Genomic DNA, 27,727 nt, shown 5'->3' with positions numbered 1-27,727 from the left:
CACACTCACTGCCTCCCTAATCCCACACACACCCCGATTTCCTCCTCTCCTTCGCATCCTCCCACCTCTCCCTGTCAAAATGCCACCCGCCCCACGGAGAAGCCTGTTCGGGCAAATGTGGCGCAAGAAGTGGCCCCTGGCACAGCCAGGTGGAGGACTGTCTGTGCAGTCTGACGAAGATCATGACTTTTCCTTGTGACTCAAACCCATGCACTGGGAGGCAGTGCAAAGACAATTGATCTGAATCAAGTCAATGGAGGCTTGAAAGAGAAGAAGCCAGATGCTAAGGCTCTGTGGAAATGGCTCTGTGGACTCCAGAGGAACAAATGCTTGAGATAAGGAGTAAATAAATGAATGATCTGGCTGCGAGGAATGTGGCTTTAAAGAACTATATCCTTGAGATGCAGGTTCACGAAAGAAGAGTATGGTTATTCAACACTACTTCCGCTTCTACTCTGTTTCCCACGTGTTCAAATTAGTTGCATTTATTGCTTTATAAACTCTAAATACTTACAGTACTTTGTACTTCTTCATAGCTTTATTGAGATATAATTCACCCGTTTAAAGCATACAATTCAATGCATTTTAATATATTCACAGAGCTGCACCACTAGCACCACAATCAATTTAAGAACATTTTCATCACCCCAAAAAGAAACCCTGTACCCATGAGCAGTCACTCCCCATTCCACTCTCCTCCCCTGGTAACCACTAATCTACTTTCTGTTTTGATGGATTTGCCTATTCTGAACATTTCATATGAGTGGAATCACACAACACGGGGCCCTTTGTGTCTGGCTTCTTTCACTTAGCTCACTGCTTTCAAGGCTCGTCCACGCTGGAGCATCTATCAGTACTTCATTCCATTACATGGCCAAATAACATTCCACTGCATGGCTAGACCACGTGCTGTCATCCATGCGTCCGCTGATGGACATGTGGATCATTTCCATCTTTTCAACATCATGAATGATGCTGCCAAGAACATCCGTGTAAAAGTTTTTGTGTCAACACAGGTTTTCATCACTCTTGGGCAGATATGCTGTCTAAGAATGGAATTGCTGGGTCATGAGTACCTCATCTTTAAAACAAAATTCCACCACCTGTCTCAAAAGTTATTCTCTGTGTGTGTGTCTGTGTCCCAAGAGGACAATGACCTTGGAGCCCCATCCCTATCATGTCGGAGGGTGTCTAGCCAGAAGTCCCTAAAGATGGCCAATTCGAGCCCTCTGACAATCTGTTATTTCCACAACCTGCCTGGCCGCTGCAGGCATCTAGCATTCAGGGAGGAAGGGGCCGGACACCAGGCCAGGGAAGGCCTGCCTCTCCCTGTCCCAGCCCCTATCCTACTTCCCTCCCACCCAGTCAGCCTCCACAAGCCATAGTGCCCGGGATGCCCAGCTGCGGGTACCTTGCCTGTAGAGCGCAGCAGCGTAACGGGACGTGTTACTGGTGGTCTGGGAGGAGCAGAACGTCTGCTTGTCCATCAGCTTCCTGGGAGCACAGGGAGAACAGACATCAAGGGGAAAGAAGCTCCAGACCCAGGACCTGGCAGGCTCAGCCCCCTCCACCCCAAACACTTTATGAAATCCAACAGCGAGGGACCAACGCCACAGGAGAGGCTAATGTACCTCAAGAGGGAAGCTCACATGAGACAATTCAAGGCCTGTCTGTAGCCCAAGAGACAGGCAGGGGGTGGGAGCTCCCACTCCCATCAAGGGTCCATCATCTCAAGAGGGAAAGGTCTGAGGTGGGCCCAGTCATGCAAAAGTGAGACACTGGTAGGGAGCTGAGCAAGGGGGCACAAGGGCTTAGGTGTCTTAAAGCCTTTGGAAGGCTCACATTTGAACACAGCGAAGCTCGGATGCCTTGGGGCCTGGGGAACTCACGAGGAATATGTGCTGGTCTCGTCGGCACAGGCGCCATCCACATTCAGTGCAATCTGCTCCCCTTTGCTGCGGCAATAGTTGGGATTCAGGGTGTCGATGGCCATCTCAAGCTCTACCTGGAGGCACCAAGCACCCCCACCAGCTATAAGGACGCTGAGGCACAGTCCCCAGGGGATGCCATGGCCACCTCCTAACCCCAGTCTCTGCCAGTCTTGGCCCTGCTCAGCAGCAGGACTGACACATGTCCCTTCCCAAGGGTCTCTAGGCTGCAGTCCACGCCAAAGGCCATAAACCCAAATTCCAACAGAAAAGGCTTTTTTGGGGGTTTTCATGTAGTTTTGTTTGTCCCCCAACTCTACTCCCAAAGATCTATATCCGGATTTAAAAAATCAAGAGATTTCTCATAAAAATCCTTATCTCCACCCTCTCTTAAAAAGTCAGCAGAACTGGGCAATCCCTGAAGAGCACTTCTATGTGACAACGGGAGCGAGAGCTGCAGCCCAGATGGGGGCACATCCCCAGTCCTCCCGGTCCCGATCACCCCATCCCTGCGAGGCATGAGATTTCCCCATCACAAGGCCTGCTGCACACTGGCCCCCAGCCTTACCCTGTGAACACGAGTCATTCCCATTGCCCTTTCCCCCGCATCCCATTCTCTAACTCATCCTCAGCCACATTCCTCCCTGGCCTCCTCTGGAAATGACCAACCTCTTTCCTTCTGGAACTCCTTCCTTCCTAAGCTACTGGTTCTCCTCCTAACTCTCCAACAGCTCCTTCTCTGGGCTTTCAGTCCACAAAAGGCCCGTCTCCTGGTCTCCATCAGCCCCCACCCACATCACCACTCCCATCCCCCCACCTCCATCAGAGGACAGCCCCACCTTCTGCTGCTTGGGCTTGATCTTGGCTGAGAGGTGCGGAATGTCATCGTAGGTCATCGAGGCTGGGCGCACAGGGTACTGGGGAGGGGAAGGGAGTCGTCAGTCCATCCTGCCCAGAGCTGCACTCCAGGGGCTCCAGCCAAGAATCGCCACAGCCACCCTCAACCCCCAGGCCCACCCCCAGCAGAGATCAGAGGCTCCACTAGGCTCTGCTGGTCTCCACCTGCATCCCATTCTCATTGGGTCCACCCAGCCGTCTTCCAAAGGGCAATTTTCAATGTCTTTGACTTCCAAGAGACATGCCTAGGCATCAAGAACCCAAACAGGCACCAGCTCACATCACCCTTTGGGCTCTAGTAACACACAGAGCACTGCCATGGGAGTCAAGAGTGAGGGTACAAGGTCTAATTGCTAGTTACCAGGCCATCCAGGGAGACAAGGACAAGTGAAATGAGACCAAAGGGAGCAAAGAAGAAAAACAAGACCGGCAAAGTGCTGCTCACTGCTGAAGCCCGACGAAGGATACATGGGAACTCATTATCTCATCTCTCTTCCTTTGCTTACACGTGAACTTTCCCATAATAAAAAGTTGAAGGCAGAGAAGGGAGCTGGTCTGCCACTGGCCTGCTCAGAGAGCCCTCTCTGGGCCTGAGTGTTGTCATGCGTGAAGTTATTTTTATGTCACACCTTAACGTACTGCCCTGAAATTGCTTCTTTGCTCTGAACACACTGGGGACATCTTTCCACGTCAGTCCTCACAGACGCACTTCTTTCTTTCTCCCACATTGTACGTATGCTACTGGGTGGATGGACAGGTCAAGGTTTGAACTCACTCTCAAAAAGCTGTGGCCATCGCTGCTGGCACCGTGACAGACTGAAATGAGCCTGGTGGAGGCAGCAGTGCGTAAAGTAAACTCTCCCCTGGAGGCCATTTCAGATTAGCTACATGCCAGCCCAAAGAAATGGGTGTTTCCTAAAATCTCACTGAAATTGCAACACAGTGACTCTGCCCTGCTTCCCGGGCCGGAGCGTGGGGCAGGACCTTGGAGCGCAGGTCCAGGAACAGCCTGCAGCTCAGCTGGTCTGGATGAGCCTTTGAAAGGGGCCTGGGCTGGGACAAGCTCACTCACAACAGCCCGGGAGGCCTCTGGTTGGCCAAGGTCCCAGGCAGCTCTGTGATCTTCCCATCTTGGGCTGGGAAGGGTGGTGGTGAAGGGCACAGGTTCTGGAACCACAGAGGCCTGGGTTCTAGTCCTAAGTCTGCCACTTGCTATTTCAGCTCCTCACCTCCCCGAGCCTGAGCATTCTCACCTCACAGGGCCGCTGGAAGCAGGGGATGAGGCAAATGGAGCTGAAACCAGCACAGGGCCTGGCACACCATGAACACGCCAGGGTCACTTCACCACCACCAGCTCCACCATCATTTTGCGGTCACTCAAGGAACTATGTTCAGAAGGCCCAAAGGACAGGCCTCCAGCCCCAAGGCCTGTAAAAGCAGACCCCAGAGGATGGACACCAGGCCTCTTAGCACACGTTTGGAGCACCACTTCTGCCACCCCGTCCCAGGCCCCTTGCACAAGTTACTAGCCTCCCTGTGCCTCATTTTCTCCTACGCAATACGGGGACAAAAATACTTAAAACAATAACGTTATTGTTGGGAATGTAAAGTGGTGCAGAACAGCCTGTCAATTCCTCAAAACAGTAAACACAGTGTTTCCATATGACCCAGCAATTCCACTCCTAGGTTCACACCCAAGAGAAATGAAAACACATGTTCATACAAACACTTGTACAGAAATGTTTACAGCAGCATTATTCATGGCAAAAAGTGGAACAACCCAAATACCCATCAACTGATGCATGGATAAACAAAAAGTGGTGTGTATATATCCATACAATGGAGTATTACACATCTGTAAAAAGGAATGAGGAACTGATACATGCTACAACATGGGAGAACTGGGAAAATATTATGCTAAGTAAAACAAGCCAGATGCAAAAGGCCACATACTACTTGATTCCGTTTATACGAAGTGTCCAGACTAGGCAAATCCAGAGAGAGAGAAAATAGGTTAATGGTTGCCTAGGGCTGCACATGGGAATGGGAAGGTAGGGGTGCGCAGGAAAAAAAAGTCCTAAAATAGACTGCAGTGCAGGTTGCACAACCCCGTGAATAGACTAAAATCCACTGCATTACACACCCAAATGGGGGAATGGAATGGTGTGTGAATTACATCTCAATAAAGCCATTAGAAAGTTACACTCATAATAACCACCATGGGTTCTTGTGGGATGAAATGAGTTAACATATGTAAAGTGCTTTAAGCAGTGCCTGCAAACAGTCAATGCTCAATGCCTGAGACCCACTAGGACAGCTACGAGCCCAGGAGAGAGGGGAGGGGGCAGGGATAACAACTCAGGGGACTCACAGCTGGCAGGACTGAGGGCTCACTGCTGCTGCCCCGGCGCTGCTCCAGAAAGCCCCTCTCTGAGCCTCCGTAATGATGGTGGCCAACATGCTCAGTGCTAGCTCTGTGCCAGGCAGTGTTCTAAGCACTTTAATATGGACTCATCTAATCCCCATGGGGACCCTACAAGGCAGATATTATTACCGTCACCACTTTGCAAATAGGGAAATTGAGGCACAGAGAGATTAAGGAACTTGCCCAAGGGCTCACAGCTTAGTTGCGATGGAGCTGGGCCTCCATGTGGCGGTCTGTTCCCAGAGCCCAAGCTCTAACCACTACACCATCCTGCCGCTCACAGTTGCCTGAGTTTTCCATCTTCAAAATGAGAGGCCACTATTGACCTGCCCACAAAAGCAAAGAGAACCCTCTTATCGCACCCTCTGCACTAAGAATTCTAAGCGAGGCTGAGGTTTCCCACAGTTCCCAGCCCACCACTTACTGCATCTCCACCACTCCACCAACACTGCTTTGTACCCCTTTACCTTCAAGCCCCATAATTACCTGAAATAGATAGAGCTTCTCTGCCAGACTTTTGGCCAAGTACACATCGATCTGGGGACAAGAGAAGAAGACTCAATCAGGAGACAAAACCCAGTGCCTGACCTGTACTTGCATGTGCACACACCTCCAATTTCAGGTAAGGGATGGCGGCCCGGAAAGGCGGTTTGGGAGTGGAGGGAATAGCTCAGCTAATGCTAAAAACAAAGGGACCCAAGTCTCCAGTCTGCATATATCCAGGGCCTGCTATCCAGGTTCACTACAACCCAACAAAGAAGCCTCTTCCCTGGGGCTGCCCAGATCAGGATGCATCCTAGACGAAGCACTTTTCTGATGAGGATGGAGCAGGGGAACGCTCACCCACCTGTCAGGGCCCTCCACCACCTGTCCAGGATCAGCCTGTCACTCTGTCTTAGGTGGTCCGAAAGTCCCTCCGAGACTGACCTGGCCCTACTTTCTTTCTTCTCAACACTCAGCGCCCCCTGCCCCACCATGCAGAAGTTTACCTGCTTCCTAGCTCTTCCTACGAACCACGTTCTCTCCCACCTCCAGGCCTTAAGGATGAATAAAGGGTCATCAGGTGCAGGGGAGGTATGCACGAAGGGAATTCTAGGTGGCAGGAACAGCATGTGCAAAGGCCAAGAGGCCCTAGGATGTGTCCGGATCTGGAACCCACCTCCCCACCCTCTGCAACTTGAGACTCCTTCGTTGTCAGTCTCACCCTGCAGATCCTAAGCTTCCCAAGGGCAGGAACATGCCTCACTCACTGCCCCCGGCACACAGTGGATCCAGAGGACAAGTGCTGAATGACTGAACCTGGGTAAGCCCAGGAAGAAGAGGGAGTTGTCAACCCCATTCATTCATTCATTCAACAAATAGTCACTGAGTATCTATTAAGTGCTAGGCACTAAACTTGGCTTTGTGGACACAGTGACAAAGAAAACAAAATCCCTGCCCTCATAAAGCTTACATTCCAGTGGAACGAGACTGATGTCTAGGCTGATGAGTGCTGTGGCCGAGTGCAAAGCATGGCCGAGGTAAGGGGTTGGGAGTGCTGGGGGCAGTGTGCAGGGGCGTGGCCCACGAGGCAGGGTAGTCAGGGAAGCCTCACTGACAACCTGATGCTGGATCAGAGACCTGTAGGCAATGAGAAGGTCAGCCAGGCAGGAATCCGGGAGAAGAGGGTTCCAGGCAGAGGAGATGCCAACAGGTCCAGGGCCAGCCTGAGGACGGACGAAAGGGGCCCAGCCCCACTGCCTGCAGCCCTGGGCCCAGCCACTTCCCCTGGCAGCCCGAGCAGAGGGTGGGGACCAGCAGTTACCTCCTGTACAACTGGGTCATCCTCTTCATTGGCCATACTAAGCGGGGAGCCAGCCGCACAGTTCTCGGACTTGACCTGCAAGGGACAGCAAGAGGCCTGGACCGTCAGTCAGTCGTTCAGCCGACACTTCTGAGTCCCTATTCTACAAAAGGCCCTGCCTTGGGAGAGAGGAGCCCAAGACAAACAGAAACTCATCTTATTTCTACATCTATCATGAAGTCGAAAATACTCAGCCCACCGTATACCCCATCAGCCAAAAAAAGAAAGAGACAAACAACCAAGCAATGGGTACAAATAGGTGGACCCAAGTCACCACATCAGCTGCACCTGTGGGAAAGAACAAATGACTGGTTTTAAGGCTCTCTGACCACTCACAAAGAAGAAGGCACCGCCAGGCAGGAGGCTGGCAGGTCCACAACCATGATGAAAACACTCGAGAACTAACTGGGGGCCATGGGGAAGCTCTAACGAGTCCAACGTCCAACAGGAAGAGCAGACAGTCCCATGGCCTTCCAGGCTGTCCCTGTCTCTGATGTTTGATTTTCAAGCTGACTTTAAGCCCAACCTCGAGTGAGATGACTCTGCTCTCTGGGTCTCTGCGTGTGTGTGTGTGTGTGTGTGTGTGTGTATGTGAAAATGGCCCTCTTCACATACTTTTCTCTAATGTGTGCAACACAACCCTGTAAGTGGCTTGACTGCCCCCATTTTATAATGAGGAGACTGGAACATTTGGAAAGTGGAGACATTTTACGTGTGTTACCCAAAGCCACACAGCAAACAAGAGGACGCAACAGAAGTCAAAGCCAGGCCATACGACTTCAGGGAGCAGCTCCAGGTAGGGGGGTTCAGAAGAGGGAAGGGAAGGGGCCGGGCGGGGCATTTGGGCCGGGTCATGAAGGATTAGGACAAGCCTGGAGAGCAGAGGGGAGAAGGGATCGCAGGTGACAGGAAGCGCTTCAAGCGGCTGGAGGAGGGAAGGCTGCAGGTCTCCACGCGGAGGGCGAGTGAAGGCGCCTGGGCACCCTCAGATCTCAGCAGTGCCCGGACCTCTACTTTCGAGTAAGACCACCAGGATTTTTATCTTACCGACTTAACATTTGAGCTATTTAATATTTAAAAAGGCAAAATACCTTCACCATGGGTGGGATTCAACATCATCAAAGGCCCCTGCCTGAGCAACACCACCAGAAACCACCTCACTTATTCCCAATACACATTCCAAACTCAGACTGCTCAGGCCAAAATGCCGGCATCATCCTAGATGCTTCTCTTCCTCTCATCCCGCACCAGCAAATCCGGTCAGTTCCACCTCCAGAGAACGTCTGGAAACTGGCCACCCCCACTGCCACAGCCCCAGTCCAGTCCAGTTCTATCTCTTACCTGCATTACCGCAACAGCCTCCTCACTGCTCTCCCCGCTTCCAGCCCTGCCCCTCCAATCTGGGCTCCAGCCCACAGCCCCTGGTCCTTTGGAAAGCCAAGTCAGATCCATGTCACTCCTCTGCCTTCGAAGGCCTCCTCCCTCCCATCTCACTCAGAACAAAAGCCAAAGTCTTTATGAACCTCCCCCCACTTTACCTCTCAGAGCTCATCTCCCACAGGCCTCCTTCCCTCTTCTCTCCCCTCCCACCCCACCTCTGGGCCTTTGTAAGGGCTCTCCCCTCTGATCACCTCATGACTCCCTCCTCCTCTTTAAGGTTTCTGCTCAAATGTCAGCTCATGGCTAAGACCTTCCCTGTCCACCCAATTCAAAATTGCAACCCCCCCCCCAACTCTCTTCCCTGCTCTGGTTTTCTCCATAGCACCTATCGCCCTGTGACTGTGTATAGCTCTGTGTTTATTATCTGTCCCCACCACCATTGCCACTAGCTGGAAGCTACAGAAAAAGCAGAGATTTGCATCTATTTGGTCCCTTGCTGTAGCCCCAGTGCCAGGTACTCAATACATATTTGTTGTCCAAATAAATGGATCACAGGAATGCTATTTAATAGGGAGCTACCAAAGGATTCTGAGTAGAGGAAAATCTGGAGGGGGTAAAAAGACAGACTAGAGGGAAGTAGGCCACCACGACAGCCAGGAGATGAAAGACTGGGGAAAATCAGAAGCCCCGAGGGCCGGCCCAGTGGTGCGGCAGTTTTAGGTTCGCGCATTCCACTTCTCGGAGGCCCGGGGTTCGCTGGTTCGGATCCCGGGTGCGGACATGGCATCACTTGGCAAAAGCCATGCTGTGGTAGGCATCCCACATATAAAGTAGAGGAAGATGGGCATGGATGTTAGCCCAGGGCCAGTCTTCCTTCAGCAAAAAGAGGATTGGCAGTAGTTAGCTCAGGGCTAATCTTCCTCAAAAAAAAAAAAAAGTCCCGAAAGGACAGTGTTAGGTGCCTTCTAAGGCCCAGACAGAGAGCAATTGATGGGGGAGCCCAAGACCCCCCCATCTGCACTGGCTGCCAAGACCACAGATGTACGTCAAGCACCTACCTTCTCTGCAGTTGGCTGTGTTCACAACTGAGAGACTGGGGCCTTCCAGGTGAGCCAGGGAACAGATCATTTATACTAAGAGGGTGTGGCCAGGGAGGTTCCCAAACTGCAATCATTCTCCCAGACAGGCTTTCCCGGCTCTTGTGCTCTGCTGGCCTCTCCCAGCCACAGAGGAGCTCAGGGAGGATGAGGTACCTTGAGCTGGAGCCCCTCCCTCCAAGGTACACCTGATTGGGTTACTGCAGGGGTTAAACACCTCGCTTCATCCTCCCACCCAACATCATCCAACTTAGTGCTTTTCAAAGTTTTGAGCCTAAGACCCACAGTAAGAAACCCATTTCAGGGGCTGGCCAGGTGGCATACTGGCTAAGTTTGTGTGCTCCACTTCTGCGGCCCAGGGCTCACCTGTTTGGCTCCTGGGCATGGACCTATGCACCACTCATCAAGCCACGCTGAGGTGGTGCCCCACACAGAAGAATCAGAAGGACCTACGACTAGGACATACAACTATGTACTGGGGCTTTGGAGATTAAAAAAAAAAAAAGAGGAAGACTGGCAACAGATGTTAGCTCAGGGCCAATCTTCCTAACCAAAAAAAAAAAAAAAAAAAACCATATCTTTAAAAACAAAAAAAAAATTCCATTTCATATAAACAACCCAGAACATATATACAATTACATAACTAAAACAAGGTTTCATACAGCCATAATTGTCTTCAGTAGATGTGATGCAGTGACGTTTTCTACTCTTGCTCATTAAAATTAAAAATGCTGGTTACAGGGCCAGTCCAGTGGCCTAGTGGTTAAGTTCAGTGCGCTCTGCTCCAGCAGCCCAGGTGTGGTTCCTGGGTGTGGACCTACACCACTCATTAGTAGCCATGCTGTGGCTGTGACCCACATACAAAATAGAGGGAGACTGGCATAGATGTTAGCTCAGGGTCAATCTTCCTCAGTAAAAAACAAACAAACAAAAAAAAAAGCTGATTAAAATCCCAAGTTGATTTCACATCCCACTAATAAATCTTGACCTGCAATTTGAAAGGTACTGCTCCAACAAGTCTTCCTGTGGCTCCTCTTTCCTACCTCCAATCCTCCCAGAAACGGCCCAAGTTATTCTTGTAAAAAAGTAAATCACATCATTACCCTGCTCAAAACTCTTCAACTGTCACATGCAAAAAAATCCCAACTCTCTTTCATGGCCCCAAGGCCCTACATGATCCTGCCCCACCTTTCCCTCATCATCCCCTTGGCCAGGTGACCACTTGCTGGGCTTCCAACAGGCCAAGCTCCGGCCTCCCTCATGACCTTTCCACGTCATCCATTTTCCCCAGGTCTTTTCAAGGCTGGCTCCTTCTCATTAGACATCACCACCACCCCCTCCAGAAGGAGCTAAGATTCCTTGACCGCCCCATCTAAAAGAGCCCCTCGCCCACCTCCAACCCCTTCCCAGTCACTACCACATCTCCCAATTTTACTTCCTTCTTATCACGATCTGGAACTACCTAGCCTGTCTCCTTATGCATTGTCTGTCTTCTGCACTAGAATCTGAGCTCTATGAGGGTCTCTAGATGATTCAGTTTCCTCAAAAAAAGTGGAGATTTTTATGGGGATTTGTTATGGGGATGATCATCTTTTCTTTTTAAACTCACGCTATTTTCCCATTCCTAGAACAGTGCCTCGCATAAAGTAGACCCTCAATATAGTACAAAGATTCAGTGAACGAGCGTCTGAAATCAGGGGGTCACACAACCTCAACCCCGTGAGCCTACCTCTGCCCCATCAACAGAGTGGGGGCCAAGAGACTGAGCCGCATGGACACTGGAGAACAGACAGAGGCTGTGGCCCAGGCCAGAGCAGGCCTCCCAGCCACCACAAGCCAAGCTCCCCTGACAGCAGTGACTACCTGAGCCTCAACAGGGGGTCTTGTGGCCACAAGCAGACTCTGTGGCAGTGGCTCCATGGCCTTAGGCACAGGAAACTTCCCTCAACAGGGAGCTGCTCAATAAATGGAAAGGGGACAAGGACACCAGGTGGAGCTAAGGAGGGGTTCAGAGCACCCAGGAATCTAATCTGTCAATTAGAAAAGCAGAGGCAACTCCAAATGATCTCCAGCTGTTGGAGGGAGTGAGCGAGGTCTGAGGGGATAAAATACAACGGAGTTAAGGGGAGAGGGCCCCAGGGCAAACGGTCTCAAGGCCTGGCCTCTAACTGGCTGTATCCCCTGGACAAGGTATCTCCCCCTCTCTGGGTCACCTCAGTTTCCACCTCTGCTAAAGGAAGACTTGGCCTAGGGGACAAGAACTAATTAACCCTTAACTGAGTGTCAGATCCTTCTCTATGGACTTGAAATACATTCTCATTTAACCTTCTCAATAGCCCTATAAATCAAGATTTATCATCCGAAATTAAGAAATGAGGAAACTAAGGTTCAAAGAGTAAGTAACTTGCCCAAGGTGACAGCGCTAGAGAATGGCAGAGCCAGGACAGAAAGCGGGGTCTTGCTGTCAAAGATCCTTATTCTCATTCTTAACCACTATGCTGCACACACTTCCAATAAAAGGCAGTATGGTATAGTGGGTAAAAGCCTGGACTCTAGAGCAGAACTGCAGAGGTTCAAATCCCACGCTTGCTACTCACCATCCACAGCCCACCTGGCACTGTTTAAATGTCCGTTATCGTTCGCTATTTTCATCCCTAAAAAGGGGATTATAAAGTACCGACCTCCAGAAAACTGCGGTGAGGATTAACTACGTGATCAACGTAACCTGCGAGAGTGTTTGTTATTACTTGGCAACACGTTTTCTTCTAATCTAAGAGGATATGAGATTTAGCCACAAATCAAACGCTGCAAGCTGGAGCTTCTCCCGTCTTACCCGATTTAGCCCTCACCACAACCCTATGAGATAGGAAATTCTATTATCCCCATTTCACAGACGAAGAAACTGCGGCGTGTGGTAAGATCTCCTCTTCCTGCCCCCAAGCCTACTGATTCTAAAACTAAGAACAGAACGACCTTGTTTCTTTACTGGTTTACTTGACGTGCTTACTGACCCCTCCTCTGACCAAATGGTCAGGGTCGCATCCGCGGCATAGAGTTGGCTCCCAATCATCACTGAATGGTGGCTTCAACAAATGAACGAAGAATTCCGGGCCTGGCCGGGCGGAGGCTGATCTGGTTCAGCGGCGAGCAGGGGACCCAGGCAGGCCTGGTACCTTCTGCCTGCCCATCAGGGCGGGCGGGCCGCCGGCCCCGAGCCACACTGTCCAATGGTTTTGCCTCCCTGGCGGGTGGGCAGGCCCCCTTCTCACGCCCACCACGCAGCCATCGCCACAAGCCTCCGCGCCGGCCGGACACCGGCTGCCTTGGGACAGGTGCTCCCGTAGAAGGCCCATCTGGGCCGGGAGGGGCAAGGCGGCTGGACCCTGAGTCACCGCCGGCAGCATCGGCCGCGGCCCCCACCACTCCGGGGCCGGGGCCAGGTCGGAGCCCGCGGCCGGCCAGGGTCTACCAGGGCAGGCTGCCCATCCTTCCCGCCCGAGTGCCGGAGGCCCTCAGCCCCGGGGCACGGCGCGGGCCTCCCGGCCTACTCGGCAGCCCAGCCCAGGCCCACCTCGGGAGTGCGGGCCGGCTCAAGACCAGGCGGGCGCTGCCAACTCGGCACTCACCTCTCCGCTGGGCCCGCGAGCGGGCGGCGGCAACGGCCCAGGTAGCCGCGGGCTGCAGAGGCGGCGGCGGCCCGGCTCTCCTCTCAGGCAGCGGCCATGTTGCTGGTGGAGAAACTCAGGCGGACACGTGGGGGGAGCGGGCCGGCCCTCGCGCTTCCTTTTACCCACAATGCCCCGCCCCGGCGCACACGGACCCGCCCCCTCCGCCGCTCCATTCATGCAGGCCGCTAGCCCGGCGGGCAGCAGGGGGCGCCCACGCACCCTCAAAAGAGAGCCAAAAACAGCCCCGCGCGGAAGCGAACCACACAAAAAGCTGACCTTGGCAGCGGTGGGATTCGAACCCACGCCCCCGAAGAGACTGGAGCCTTAATCCAGCGCCTTAGACCGCTCGGCCACGCTACCCGGCTGGAGGGGAAGTCTTCCAGAGACCTACTTCATACGCTTAAATGCACTTGCAGCGCATTTTCCTCGGAGTTTCTTTGTTTAATATGTGCTTTACCTGATCTTGATAGAGCTATTTAAAAGAAAATATTTGCGCCAATCTTTAGATGCAGAGTTGTTCCAGATAGATTAAAGGGAAAAGCAGTTTGAGTCTGTGTTCTGAGTCGGGTGTTTAAACTCGGAGACCTCAGGTTAAGCCACGCTCCTCGGGTTACGTATCTCCGGGAGAAATGACGAATTCTGGAAGAAATCCGCACCACGGGCTCCGAAGCCAAAGCAGGGAGCTGGTTTGTGCCCTTCTCTGTGAAAAGTTGTTTTAATTTTTAATTACACAAATAATACGTGAAATTTTGCAAAATATTAAAACTTTGCAGATAAAGTACAAATGCCTTTTTACCTTTGACCCCCATGCTAAGTCCCCTCCGCAGAGGTAACCCTTATCATCAGCTTCGTATATATCCTTCTGGATCTTTTGCTGTGAATTTATATGGACATATTCATATGGATATATGTACGCATAGAAAATAGAGGTTTTGTTTTTATTGTGTATGAGTTTTTACATGTTATCGTGCTATTAGTATTGATCTGCAATGACTTTTACCCAACTACATATTTCAAATATCTATCCATATGGACGTATATAGATATTTAAAAATGCAAAGAAAGAATAATCATCCATATTCCTACCACCTAATATTGAGGCATTTCACTTACAATTCTTTTCCTATGTATATACTTTTTTGTTAAAATTTACACAGGTAATGGTGAATATGTCGTCCTTTTAAAAATCCATTAAAAAATAAATGGACCGTTACAAATAAAAATAAATTCCCCTTCCCAAACATCCTCCCTGGCTATAACTATTTATCATGAATTTGATGTGTATCCTTCCAATCCATCTCTTACACTTTCATATCTATATATACATTTCTGTGTGTCTTCTGTATATTTTTCATTTACATAAACATTACTACATTGTAGCAATATCATTCTGCAACTTGCTTTTCGCCTCCAACATTATGTTTTCGAGGTCTATTACAACACATACAGATCCAGTTTATCCTATGCTATGAATATGTGTGTTTAAATTGTTTATCTTAAGTTAAATTGTTATATTCAAGTTTCTGGTTAATATCCAGTAGACACACACCCTGACATTGGGGCATTCCACATTTCTCCTTCTCTTCAGTTCCTCCTTAAGCCAGTTTTTTCTCCATTTATCTTTAACAAAAGTATTGATACGCAAAGATTTCATTGTGCTAGGAGAGTTTGTTGCTTTTAAAGGAATTTTTAAAAAATACAGAAGCAGCCATCTATTGAAGACACCACCAGTCACTGAAGGGGATTCAAAGCTAAATGAGGAATAGTTCTTGAGATCAATAGATGCATTGCTCTGGTTACAGTGTTTTAGTACCGGGGTCTGTATTTGTTTGTGAGTTGTGTGCTGTGTTTTCCAAAAAGAAATATCCCAACGGTGAAGAATAATTACTGGCATCTCTGCCTAATCCCACTTCTCTAGGAATTGTTTGACTAGCCCAGAGAATGGGTCCCTGGCAGACACATTTGTGCTGTGCATCCCTGCCCCATACCATGGCCAGCGGGCTCTATGAGACATAGGACTCAGGGTGGATCAATCAGATTTTCTTTTGAGAATCTAAACTGAGACATGGTGAGTTTCTGAGTTGTTAATTTGACTGTATTAAGTGTTGGAGTTACTCTCTGAGACTGACTGGATCTAGGGAAAAAGGGGAAATTGGGTGGCCATATTCTGTGAGATGGATTGGAGAAGTAGAGAAAGCCAGTGCATGGAAAAAGAAAGAATGATCAAATGAAAAGAACAGAGAGTCGTAGAGAAATCCTGATGGTTTTCTGGCTCCCAGCTCCAGACTATTCCCAGGGCCCATTAGGACTTAGCATTCTTAGAGACATCCCTTTATCATTGGAATAAATTCCCCTTTTCTGCTAAAGCTAGTGCTACTTGGGAGCTGTCAATTGTAACCGATAAACCTGCCTTGCACGGTAAGGGCTCAAATGAAGCTAGCGATATTTCTACCAGAACATTCTGGAGCAATTCAGGTCTGTGCCTACTAAAACATGCTGACGGGGATAATTAACAGGGAACCAGCAGGGATGCAGGCTGATTCTGGAAGGCAGAGCCCAGGGCCTTCTTTTGAGAGTTTCTTGCAGTCTTGCAGCCCCATTCCACAGCTGTCTTGTGGCAATCAGATATGGAACTAATAAGTAGGAGAAGCAGAATGTTGCATTAGAACTCTTGGACCCACAGGGTTCCAGCAGCTTTAGCCTGGGGGATAGAGGGAAGGGCTGAAACCATGATTATCCCTTAGTGTGTCTACTTCTCTGTCCGCCCCACTCCCTGCTCTGGTGCAGGTGGAGTGGGGATGGGCAAGCACCACAGATCAAAACTGCCCACTTGGCCCCTACCCCCAGTCTAGGGGCTGTCAGGTGAAGGGTGTCTGTGTATATCATAAGCCCTCAGCTGTGGGCAGTGAGGATGGGCGGAGCGGCTCAGTCCTGGATCCCCTCCATTCTTCACTCCCTTGCCCCCATAAAAGGAAAATGATCACAAACCTGGTCCAAGACCAGACCTTTCCTCCAGGAACACGAACCTCCTTCTGGAAAGAAATTAACGTTCCTGGTAAAATGCTTAAGCATTCTTATGAAATTTAATAACATTGAGATTTGAACTGGGAAACTAGTTTTCTACCCACCCAGTTGACTGTCGTTTGTCAGTCAAGAGCCTAGTGAACTTTTCTTTTCTTTTTTATTTAATCCTTCGCTTGCCCTATAAAATGTCCCTTTCAAGACAGAGGTCAGAAAAGTGGTTACCCTCGTGCGGGGTGGGGTGGGTGGGGGTGTACTGCCTGGGAGGGGCCCTGAGGGAGCTTTTCTGCAAATGTTCGAAAATTCATCAAGCTGTACAATTTTTTTTTTAATGATCCGGAAGGAATTTAATTTTATTTATTTATTTATTTATTTATTTATTTATTTATTTATTTATTTATTTATTTATTGAGGAAGATTAGCCCTGAGCTAACATCTGCCACCAATCCTCCTCTTTTTGCTGAGGAAGACTGGCCCTGAGCTAACATCCGTGCCCATCTTCCTCTGCTTTATATGTGGGACGCCTACCACAGCCTGGCTGATGAGCAGTGCCATGTCCACACCCGGGATCCGGGACGGCAAACCCCAGGACGCTGAGAAGTGGAGCATGCGAACTTCACCACTGTGCCACTGGGCTGGCCCCCAAGCTGTACAATTTAAGATTGTGCAATTTACTCTATGTAGGTGATACTGTAATAAAAAAATAAATTTTTCGAAAATATCCCTACCAAGTATGGATCTTTGAATTGGCCTCCTGGCAAGTTTACACTTGCCACAAGGCTGTAATCCAGTTTTGATAGAGGATTGCAACCAAACCCTCAGAAAAGTTTTAACACTTCCCTCTTATTTTCAGGGCCCTTTTCCTCTTCCTCTGCAAAGGGAATTCTCTCTCTGGGTGGGAATCTGTTGTTTTTGCCTTCCCAGAATCCTTTCCCCCATTTTCTGCTTCCAATACTGATTTTCCTTTGGGGAAACGCTCCTCTCTGTGGTCTTGGAGGAACTGTCAATCAAAGTGGTAAGGGGATGGGCACAAGACCCAAATTAGACCAATCAGAGAATTTATCCTAGAAAACTGAATCTGGACTCCAGTTATTGTTTAGCTCAACAGTAGGGCCGTGAAGTGAACTTCCAGACCATTACCCCCTGCCTGCTAGATCTCCACACTTGGCCCTATAGCTTATTTTCTAAGGCCTGATTCTTTCAGTTTTACCCTCCATTCCGTAAGCTACTTCTTCCCAAAAAATATTGCTTCTTTGCTAAAGTTAGCCTGCATTGATTTGTAATGGCAACCAAGGAACCCAAGTGATCATCCTAGGCCTCCCCAAAAAGAACTTCGTACTTGCAGAGGAGACACATTTTAGTTGTGAGCAGAGCATGTACCCTTAGCACGGCCATCGGAGCACTTTTTTCGGGAACAAATGCTTAACCGGAAGGAGAAGTGGGACACGGGCGTGAACTAGGACTCTCCCTGGTAAACTGGGACATGCAGTCGTCTTAGACCTTGACCACTCAAAGGTCCATCCAAGTTGACAGACTTGAGTGAGATTTTCTGTGTTGAGTCAAATTAAGCTACAGACTCCACCACTGGCACCCTTCCATCAATTCCTTGAAATTTCAGCTTTGCAAACCCAATCCTGGTGTCCCAGGAAGGTGCTGGTAGGTCGTGGGAATAACACAGCAGCATTATCAGTTGGCATTGATGATATCTGATCTTCAAACCTCCAACTTTCCTTCTTGATTAATGAAAACATTCTTGGCAAATGATTTCACTATGGGACCCTTTTAAGCCTCATTTTTCTCATCTGTAATACGATCACAATAATACTGTGATTTGTTGCAGAGTTAGAGATAACTGTATATACCCAGCCCAATGTCTGACATAACACGTATTCTTCTTTCTAAGACACATTTTTTCACATTTTAATCTCTCTAAAATTGACCTGCATCTTATGATCAATGGCATATTGTTTATTTTCAGGGTTTTTTTTCCCATTAATACTTAAAATAATGGTGCATCTTAAGAGCAATGGTGTTTTAGCTTCAATAAAACATAGTAGTAGGTGTTTAATACATTAATTATTATAATCAATTTTTTTTTTTAGGATTGGCACCTGAGCTAACATCTATGGCCAATCTTTTTTGTTTTTTTTCTCTTCTTCTCCCCAAACCCCCCCAGCACATAGAGTTGTAGATCCCTCTGGTGGTGCTATGTGGGACACCACCTCAGCATGGCTTGATGAGCAGTGCCATGTCCGCGCCCAGGATCCGAACTGGGGAAACCCAGGGCCACCCAAGTGGAGTGCGCAAACTTAACCACTCGGCCATGGGCCAGCCTCTATAATGTTTAACTTAGCAAACTTAATTTAGTATTTTTAACTTAGTAAATGTTTTAAATTCTTACTTCAATTTGATAATTTTACCAAAGTTGTACATGTGTATAACATAAATGCTACAAGGCTTGTTATCAGAATTAGCCATACGCCTGTCCCTTTTGTCCAGGCAACCACTTTCAACCTTTAGCTGATTCTTCTGGTATTTATCTCCATATTCTAAACAGCATGCTTAAATTGTTGCTTTGTTTTTTTTCTTTCAGTTTTAGGCATTCCCTACTGACTTCCCACTGAGTCTTTAACCATGCACCTCCACTGTCACAACCACTCCCCTCACCCCAACCCTCCTAATAAAGTCATATTACAATTTCATTTGAGTGATAATTAGTAAATGCTATTCACTAAGCTTGGTCTTAGCTGTATACACAACTATTTTTCCTCTTCTGGAAAATATTGTTTATAGTTAATAATTGCCTTTTTCTTACCTAGTTTCTATGAAGTCATCCCTAATTCAAATCCAAATTGTCCATCCTTGCCACAGACACATGAGGTATGCTATCACTTCAGCTTCTTGAAGACATTTCTCCCATCGCCCGACACGGACCATAAAGTCTAGCTTTACAGCAAGGCCGCTATGTTGGATTGCCCTTCACCTTCACAGAGGGTCTGACTTTGCTCCACTCTTCTGCACTCTTCACCCTATGAATTCCCTGTTAGTCCCTCCTGACACTGGCCCTCTTTTGATAGGGCAAATCCTCCAGTATCTTCTGAAGAAAGAGGGAGATTACATTTTTGAGAATTTACATGTCTGAAAATGTCTTTATTCGACACTTATACTTGATTAACAGTTTGGGCATATCATTTTAGGCTAAAGAGCATTTCTCCCAGAATTTAGAAGGCATTCTCCTCCAACTTCCAAGGTTACTGTTGAGATGTCTGATGTCGTTCCAATTCTTGATCTTTTGTGTGAAACTGGTTCTTTCCCTCTGGAAGCTTCCAGGATCTTTTCCTTGTCCTCAATGTGCTGAAATTTCATGAAGATGAAACCTGGCACGGGTCTAATTTTATGCATTGTCCTGGTACTTGATGGGTCCTGTTGTCCTAGAAAAACACGTCCTTCAGTTCTGAGAAACGTTCTTGAATTTTTTAAGATCCTCTCCCCTCTACTTTCTATTCTTTCTCAAACTCCTAAGTTAGGCTCCTAGACTTTTTTAAAAAAGGATTTACTTTGGTTTTAATTAAGACTACTACACTTTCTTCCCACCAGATACTACTTAAGAGCTCAATTCTTTGGAATTTAGTTTATAATTGGGAAAACTAAAACTGTGCATGAAATAAGAAAGAAGAAATACAAGTATGTAGGAAGAAAAACAGCTGGATACCACAACTGGCTCATAAAGGGAAAAAACAAAACCAGTCCTACCTGACTTATGAGATCCTTTTGGTGATCTGAAACACTGAGAAGAAGTATGTCAAAGTAGAAGGAAAGAAACCAAACCTTTTCGGAACCCTCATTGTATTACAGTAAAAGTTATCTGCTTATTGCTAAATGATTTGTACACTGGTAGGACTGAGTTACACTTTTTTATATTTTAATCAATACAATTTAGTAAAGATGATAGCTATATCTACATGGAAGTTCAATTTATATTAAAGTCTCTATGAAAATTTTGATTATGAAATTAAGATCTTACAATTCTGGTCCCAAATTTTAAAAGGCCAAGATCACTTAAAAAGCTACACATACATAATCTTAGGCTGTTCTTAGCTATTTTCTTCACAAATATAACAATTATAACCGCTCCACTGTGGAACAGTTGTGCAGCCCAGAGTGTGTCTGTTCCTCCGGCTCTGAGAATTTTCTCCTAGTTTCTCATCTTTTATGTTTTTTGTTCCACTTCCTGGGATATTTCTCTACTTTTATTTTCCAACCTTTCTATTAAGTTACTCATTTTTGGGCAGTTGAACTGTCCTTCGGCAATGGCCCTGCCATCCTGGAAATCCCTTTACTGAAAGGTTTATGATGAAGCGTGTTTTTATGATAATGTGCTGCAAACACATGAATAATTTCTTGAGGTAGATCCATAGATTCAAAGGATGACAAGAGAGCATGTAGTTAAATTCTTCACCTTGGAGGAAGATCCAAGATGGCGCCATGAGTAGTCCTCTTTGTCTCTCGCCCTTCGAGTCTACAATTATTTGGACACTTATCGCTTGACAAAGGATATCCAGACAGCATCTCAGGACGTCTGAGACACCCATGCGACTATACATCGGAAGACGGACGGACTTTCCTCTGGGAGGATGTGGAAATAGGTGAAAACTCTCCGACCCCGACGGGCAGCCTAGTACCCGCAAGCGGCTTTCTTCCAACGGACGCCCCCAGAGGATCCACACACATCTAGGGCAGGAGCGAGAACACAACAGAGGAGCGACGGTGGAAACAGGTGACCAGAACCCTACCTAAACCCCCCGCAATTACTCCTAAACGCAGAGGGAAACTTTGGAGTTGCACACCTGAGCCCGCGGGGAGAGTCTCTCCCCGCCATTGGCGGGGAGACCCAGCCTGGTGCTCGGGGCGCCCGGAGGGTCCCAGAGAGAGTCACGGAGGGTACGGAGGTCTCCCAGCTGCCGTTGCCCGCCCCGTGGGACTAGGGATTGCCAGAGATCTCGGAGAGGACCGGGGCTGGGGGAACTTTCAAAGGCTGGTTCTGCGACCTGGAGGGGAAGCGCCGGAGCTCTGCCCGGGCAGCAGACAAAACTCTCTGTCTGCTGTTAGCAGAGGGGCCACGCTGAGCATTCACGGCTCCGGGAGAGTCCCGGAGAGAATCCCAGAGGGCGGGGCGACCCCCAGCTGCCGTTGTCCACCCCGTGGGGCTACAGATTGCCAGAGATCTCGGAGAGGACCGGGGTGGGGGGAACTTTCAAAGGCCGGTCCTGCGACCCGGAGGGGAAGCGCCAGAGTTCTGCCAGGTAGCAGACAAAACTCTCTGTCTGCCATTAGCAGAGGGGCCATGCCCAGCATTCAGGGCTCCCGGGAGAGGCCCGGAGAGAAGCCCAGAGGGCGGGGTGACCCCCAGCTGCCGTTGCCCGCCCCGTGAGACTAGGGATTGCCGGAGATCTCGGAGAGGACTGGGGCTGGAGAGAGTTCCAGAGACCCAGCTTAGTAGCCTAGGGGGAAACCCTACAGGCTCACAGCAGCCTTAGGGAAAGCCTCTGCACAGCACCAGTAGAAGGCACCCAGCCGCCAGCCACAAGGCTGGAAGACCCCAGGGCAAAAGCAGCATAGCTAGGTGTACTAACCACAGACTGTAGAAGATGCCAATAGCTCTCCTGCGACCCATAGAGGACAAGTGAGATTCGGTGGGTGCTGACAGCAATGGAGCGACAAATATAAGTGATCCCACCCCTGGCCGCTGGAAAAGCCCATAACACCGTTGCAGACCCCAAGGAGAGAGCACATCTAGGTGGGCTGCAACAGTAGGCACCAGCAGCCTGAAGCCCCCCTGTGACGGCCCCCATGGCAGAGGAGGGAATCCAAAGGGCCACTGTGGCTACAAGGAGGGGCCCAGGCCCAGTTAGCAACTGCGGACAGGGTTCCTGGTTGGTGAAGTATAAACAGCTGCTCCCCCCACCGCAGCAGCTGAAACAAGTGAAAGGAGCAACTAAACTCTATCTCCATGCGGAGGCACAAATCAACAACATCAAGCAATATGAAAAAATACATTAAATCTCCAGAACAGAAAGAAAGTAACAAATACACAGAAAACAATCCCAAAGAAAATGAGATATATAACCTAAATGATGATGACTTCAAAACAGCCATCATTAAGATTCTCAATGAGTTAAGAGAGAATTCTGACCGTCAACTCAACGAGTTCAGGAGCTATGTCACAAAAGAGTTTGATACGATAAAGAAGAACCAAACAGAAATATTGGAAATGAAGAACACAATAGAGGAGATTAAGAAAAATCTAGATGATCTGAACAGTAGGGCCAATAATATGGAGGAAAGAATTAACAATTTGGAAGATGGCAATATAGAATTGTTGCAGGCAGAGGAGGAGAGAGAAGCAAGACTTAAAAGAAATGAAGAAACTCTCCGAGAATTATCAGACACAATTAGGAGATGCAACGTAAGGATTATAGTTATACCAGAGGGAGAAGAGTAGGAGAAAGGGGCAGAAAACCTATTCAAAGAAATAATGGCTGAGAACTTCCCAAATCTGGTGAGAGAGATGGATCTTCAGGTGACAGAAGCCAATAGATCTCCAAACTTTATCAATGCAAGAAGACCAACTCCACGTCATATAGTAGTGAAGCTAGCAAAAGTCAACGACAAGGAGAAAATATTAAGGACAGCCAGGCAAAAGAAACTAACCTACAAAGGAACCCCCATCAGGCTATCAGCAGATTTCTCAGCAGAAACTTTACAGCCTAGAAGAGAGTGGAATGATATATTCAAAAATCTGAAGGACAAAAATCTACAGCCGAGAATTCTCTACCCAGCGAAAATATCCTTCAAATACGATGGAGAAATAAAAACTTTCCCAGATAAACAAAAATTAAGGGAGTTCATTGCCACAAAACCTCCTCTTCAGGAAATCCTCAGGAAAACCCTCATTCCTGAAAAATCCAAAAAAGGAAAGGGGCTACAAAACCAAGAGCAGAGGAGATAAGTAGAAGGACAACAACAGAGAGTAGCAGCTCTACATCAGAACAGATTAAACCATGGGACGAGAAACAAAGGAAACTGAAGAAAACCGGAAAACAAGACACAAAATGGTAGTGGTAGGCCCCCACATCTCAATAATCACTCTAAATGTAAATGGATTGAACTCCCCAATCAAAAGACACAGAGTGGCAGGATGGATCAAAGAACAAGATCCAACAATATGCTGCCTCCAGGAAACACACGTCAGCCCCAAAGACAAACACAGACTCAGAGTGAAGGGATGGAGAACAATACTCCAAGCTAATAATGAACAAAAGAAAGCAGGTGTCGCTATACTAATATCAGACAAGGTAGACTTCAAAGCAAAACAGATAAAGAAAGACAAAGAGGGACAGTATATAATGATAAAAGGGACTCTCCACCAAGAAGACATAACACTTATAAATATATACGCACCCAACACAGGAGCACCAAAATTTGTAAAGCAACTCTTAATAGAACTAGAAGAAGACATCAACAACAATACAATAATAGTAGGGGACCTCAACACACCATTAACACCAATGGACAGAACATCCAGACAGAAAATCAACAAGGAAATAATAGAATTAAATGAAAAATTAGACCAGATGGACTTAATAGATATATATAGAACACTTCATCCAAAAACAGCAGGTTACACATTCTTCTCAAGTGCACATGGAACATTCTCAAGGATTGACCATATTTTGGGAACCAAAGCAAACATCAATAAATACAAGAGAGTTGAAATAATATCAAGCATCTTTTCTGATCATAACGCTATTAAACTAGAAATCAACTACAAGAAAAAAGCAGAGAAAGGTGCAAAAATGTGGAGACTAAACAACACGCTTCTCAACAAACAATGGATCATTGAAGAAATTAAAGAAGAAATCAAATATTATCTGGAGACAAATGAAAATGAGAACACGACATACCAAATCATTTGGGATGCAGCAAAAGCAGTCCTAAGAGGGAAATTCATCGCAATACAGGCTCACCTCACTAAACAAGAAAAAGCTCACGTAAGCAACCTCAAACGACACCTAACAGAACTAGAAAAAGAAGAACAAACAAATCCCAGAGTCAGTAGAAGGAGGGAAATAATAAAAATAAGAGCAGAAATAAAGGATATTGAAACAAAAAAGACAATAGAAAGGATCAATGAAACAAAGAGTTGGTTCTTCGAAAGAATTAACAAAATTGACAAACCCCTAGCCAGACTCACCAAGAAAAGAAGAGAGAAATCGCAAATTAATAAAATCAGGAATGACAGAGGAGAAATCACAACAGATACCAATGAAATACAAGAGATCATAAGAGAATACTATGAAAAACTATATGCCAACAAATTGAACAACCTGGAAGAAATGGACAAATTCCTAGACTCCTACAATCTCCCCAAACTGAATCAGGAAGAAATGGAGAATCTGAATAGGCCAATCACAAGTAAGGAAATAGAAACGGTAATCAAAAACCTCCCCAAAAACAAGAGTCCAGGACCAGACGGCTTCTCTGGAGAATTCTACCAAACATTCAAAGAAGACTTAATACCTATTCTCCTCAAACTGTTCCAGAAAATTGAGAAAGACGGAGAACTCCCTAACACATTCTATGAAGCCAGCATCACTCTGATCCCCAAACCTGACAAGGACAACACAAAGAAGGAGAACTACAGGCCGATATCACTGATGAACATAGACGCAAAAATCCTCAACAAAATTTTGGCAAACCGATTACAGCAATACATCAAAAAGATTATACACCATGATCAAGTGGGATTTATACCAGGGACACAGGGATGGTTCAACATCCGCAAGTCAATCAACGTGATACACTACATCAACAAAATGAAAAACAAAAACCACATGATCATCTCAATAGATGCAGAGAAAGCATTCGACAAGATCCAACACCCATTTATGATAAAAACCCTCAGTAAAATGGGTATAGAAGGAAAGTACCTCAACATAATAAAGGCCATATATGATAGACCCACAGCCAACATCATACTCAATGGACAAAAGCTGAAAGCCATCCCTCTGAGGACAGGAACAAGACAAGGGTGCCCACTTTCACCACTCCTATTCAACATAGTACTGGAGGTGCTGGCCAGAGCAATTCGGCAGGAAAAAGAAATAAAAGGAATCCAAATAGGGAACGAAGAAGTAAAACTCTCGTTGTTTTCAGACGACATGATCTTATACATAGAAAACCCCAAAGAATCCACAGAAAAACTATTAGAAATAATCAACAACTACAGCAAAGTAGCAGGGTATAAAATTAACGTGCACAAATCAGTAGCATTTCTATACACTAACAATAAACTAACAGAAAAAGAAGTCAAGAACTCTATCCCATTCACAATCGCAATGAAAAGAATAAAATACCTTGGGATAAACTTAACCAAGGAAGTGAAGGATCTATACAATGAAAACTACAAGACTTTCTTGAAAGAAATAGGCGATGACATAAAGAGATGGAAAAACATTCCTTGCACATGGATTGGAAGAATAAACATAGTTAAAATGTCCATACTACCTAAAGCAATATACAAATTCAACGCTATCCCAATCAGAATCCCAAGAACATTCTTCACAGAAATTGAACAAACAATCCTAAAATTCATATGGGGCAACAAAAGACCGCGAATTGCTAAAGCAATCCTGAGCAAGAAAAACAAAGCCGGCGGAATCACAATCCCCAATTTCAAAACATACTACAAAGCTACAGTGATCAAAACAGCATGGTACTGGTACAAAAACAGGTCCACAGATCAATGGAACAGAATTGAAAGCCCAGAGATAAAACCACACATCTATGGACAGCTTATCTTTGACAAAGGAGCAGAGGGCCTACAATGGAGAAAAGAAAGTCTCTTCAACAAATGGTGCTGGGAAAACTGGACAGCCACATGCAAAAGATTGAAAATTGACCATTCTTTTTCACCACACACCAAAATAAACTCAAAATGGATCAAAGACCTAAAGATTAGGCCTGAGACAATAAGTCTTTTGGAAGAGAATATAGGCAGTACACTCTTTGACATCAGTTTCAAAAGAATCTTTTCGGACACTGTAACTCCTCAGTTGAGGGAAACAATAGAAAGAATAAACAAATGGGACTTCATCAGACTAAAGAGCTTCTTCAAGGCAAGGGAAAACAGGATTGAAACAAAAAAAAAGCTCACTAATTGGGAAAAAATATTTACAAGCCACTTATCCGACAAAGGGTTAATCTCCATAATATACAAAGAACTCACACTGCTTAACAACAAAAAAACAAACAACCCGATCAAAAAATGGGCAGAGGACATGAACAGACATTTCTCAAAAGAAGATATGAATATGGCCAATAGACACATGAAAAGATGTTCATCATCGCTAATCATCAGGGAAATGCAAATCAAAACTACACTAAGATATCACCTTACCCCCGTTAGATTGGCAAAAACATCCAAAACCAAGAACGACAAATGTTGGAGAGGTTGTGGAGAAAGAGGAACCCTCATACACTGTTGGTGGGAATGCAAACTGGTACAGCCACTATGGAAAACAGTATGGAGATTTCTCAAAAAGTTAAAAATAGAAATACCCTATGACCCAGCCATCCCATTACTGGGTATCTATCCTAAGAACCTGATATCAGAAATCTGAAGAGTCCATTGCACCCCTATGTTCATCGCAGCATTATTTACAATAGCCAAGAAGTGGAACCAGCCTACATGCCCAGAAACTGATGATTGGATAAAGAAGATGTGGCATATATACACAATGGAATACTACTCAGCCATAAAAAAAGACGAAATTGGCCCATTCACAACAACGTGGATGGACCTCGAGGGCATTACGTTAAGCGAAATAAGTCAGTCAGAGAAAGACGAACTCTATATGACTCCACTCATAGGTGGAAATTAGTATATTGAGAAGGAGATCTGATCGGTGGTTACCAGGGGAAAGGGGGGGTGGGGGGAGGGTACGGAGGGGGAAGTGGTGTACCCACAACATGACTAACAAAAATGTACAACTGAAATCTCACAAGGTTGTAATCTATCATAACATTAATAAAAAAAAAAAAAGTAAAAAAAAAAAAAAGTTACTCATTTTTGTAAGGGTATATTCAGTTTACAAGAGCTCTTTTGTTGTGTGAATTTTTAGAATTGAATCTTGCTCTTTTCAAGGATGCAATATTTTATCTAAGGATATTGATAGTTTTTTGTTATGTAAAGTTTTCTTCTCCCCTATAGTCTGTTTCCTCCAAGATGCTTTGTTCTGTTGGTTTAATGTCTTTCATATGAAATACTTCCCTTAGTATGGGTCTTTGGCCAGCTGTTCAAGTTTAAGAATGGGGCTCTAATAAGTTGTCTGGGAATTTCTGCGGGTGTGGGCAGGGCTTGGTGCCTGGGGCCTTCCCTGTGAGGTACTCCAGCCAGCCTGTTTCAT

At 46.8% G+C, this 27,727-nt stretch overlaps 1 protein-coding gene and 1 non-coding gene across 7 annotated transcripts in view; both read right to left on the bottom strand.

The window, feature by feature from the left end:
* The window catches only part of POLR3E (RNA polymerase III subunit E), a 32,091-nt gene extending 18,253 nt beyond the window's left edge, over positions 1–13,838 (bottom strand). The window contains exons 1-6 of one of the 6 annotated variants that reach the window (XM_070566558.1): positions 13,197–13,838; positions 7,055–7,129; positions 5,737–5,787; positions 2,768–2,845; positions 1,890–2,005; positions 1,412–1,494 (exon numbers count right to left, since the gene is read on the bottom strand). In XM_070566558.1, the coding sequence (XP_070422659.1) occupies positions 1,412–1,494; positions 1,890–2,005; positions 2,768–2,845; positions 5,737–5,787; positions 7,055–7,129; positions 13,197–13,415 (622 nt within the window). In that variant the 5' untranslated portion in view covers positions 13,416–13,838. Of the gene's footprint in view, positions 1–1,411; positions 1,495–1,842; positions 2,006–2,767; positions 2,846–4,078; positions 4,209–5,736; positions 5,788–7,054; positions 7,130–13,196 lie in introns of those variants that run through there. The other 5 variants (XM_070566559.1, XM_070566562.1, XM_070566561.1 and 2 more) reach the window with 5 other exon arrangements.
* TRNAL-AAG (transfer RNA leucine (anticodon AAG)) lies at positions 13,517–13,598 on the bottom strand. The gene has a single exon. It is a non-coding gene; the product is annotated as a tRNA-Leu (tRNA).
* Positions 13,839–27,727: the final 13,889 nt, after the last annotated feature.

Source organism: Equus przewalskii, chromosome 12 (genome assembly GCF_037783145.1).
Source record: "Equus przewalskii isolate Varuska chromosome 12, EquPr2, whole genome shotgun sequence".
In the NCBI taxonomy this organism is placed as follows: Eukaryota; Metazoa; Chordata; class Mammalia; order Perissodactyla; family Equidae; genus Equus; species Equus przewalskii.
The sequence above is the reverse complement of the archived record's forward strand: the minus strand, read 5'-3'. Positions and strand labels throughout refer to the sequence as shown.